Raw genomic sequence first — 813 nt, 5'->3', positions numbered from 1 at the left:
GTGGGTCCCCCCCCCCCCTTTTTCAGCGGGGGAGCCGCTGCCCCGGCGCCCCGGGCGCCGTTTTCCCCCCCCCCTCGACACACAGACAAACGGCGAACACCTCTCCCCTCCTGGTGCCTTCTCTGTTCTCTCCCCTCCCTCCCTCCCCCTTCCCCTCTCCCCCTGCCACCATGCCCCCCAAGCGTAAGAACGTCGGTAAGTCCAAGAAGGCCTCCGGTGCGGCGGCTGCCGCCCCGGTCGCTGCCCCGGTCGTCGCCCCGGAGCCTGTTGTCCCGGAGGTCCCGGCCACCCCGGTCATCTCCACCACCCCGGTTGGCCTGGCCCTGGGTAACGACTTCGTCACCATTGCCCTGCACCGGAACAACGGCGCCGAGGTCATCGTCAACGAGGACGGCGAGCGCGCCACCCCCGCCTGGGTGGCCTACACCACGCGCTATGTCGAGGAGACCGAGGAGGACACCCCGGCCGACGAGGAGCCCGCCAAGCCCGAGACCGAGGTCATCCTCGGCACCACGGCCCAGCGCCAGTTCCTGCGCAACATGCAGCACACCATCCCGGAGGTCATGCGCCTCCTGGCCTTCATGGACGACCCGGAGGGCGCTCAGAAGGCCAAGTCCCTGCAGAAGTGGCCCTTCTCCATCACCGAGCGCGCCCCGACCGCTGATGACCCGTCGCGCATCGCCGTCGAGCTGAACCTGGAGCACCTCGAGGAGACCCAGCTGGTCACCCCGACCGAGTTGCTGGCCGCCCTGATCGGCGGTCTCAAGGGCACTGCCGAGGGTACACACGCCCGCATCCTCTCCAGCCGCCCCC

The 813-nt window shown here is 70.0% G+C and overlaps 1 protein-coding gene across 1 annotated transcript in view; it reads left to right on the top strand.

The window, feature by feature from the left end:
* Nucleotides 1–75: 75 nt before the first annotated feature.
* Nucleotides 76–813, top strand: part of H696_02231 (hypothetical protein) — a 2,707-nt gene continuing 1,969 nt past the window's right edge. Inside the window, exon 1 of the mRNA XM_009496133.1 lies at nt 76–780. Within this exon, the coding sequence (XP_009494408.1) occupies nt 171–780 (610 nt within the window). The 5' untranslated portion in view covers nt 76–170. The remainder of the gene's footprint in view (nt 781–813) is intronic.

This window comes from Fonticula alba (genome assembly GCF_000388065.1).
Source record: "Fonticula alba strain ATCC 38817 unplaced genomic scaffold supercont2.3, whole genome shotgun sequence".
NCBI classification, from domain to species: domain Eukaryota; order Rotosphaerida; family Fonticulaceae; genus Fonticula; species Fonticula alba.
Note: the sequence above shows the minus strand (reverse complement) of the source record. Positions and strands in the feature narration are given on the sequence as shown.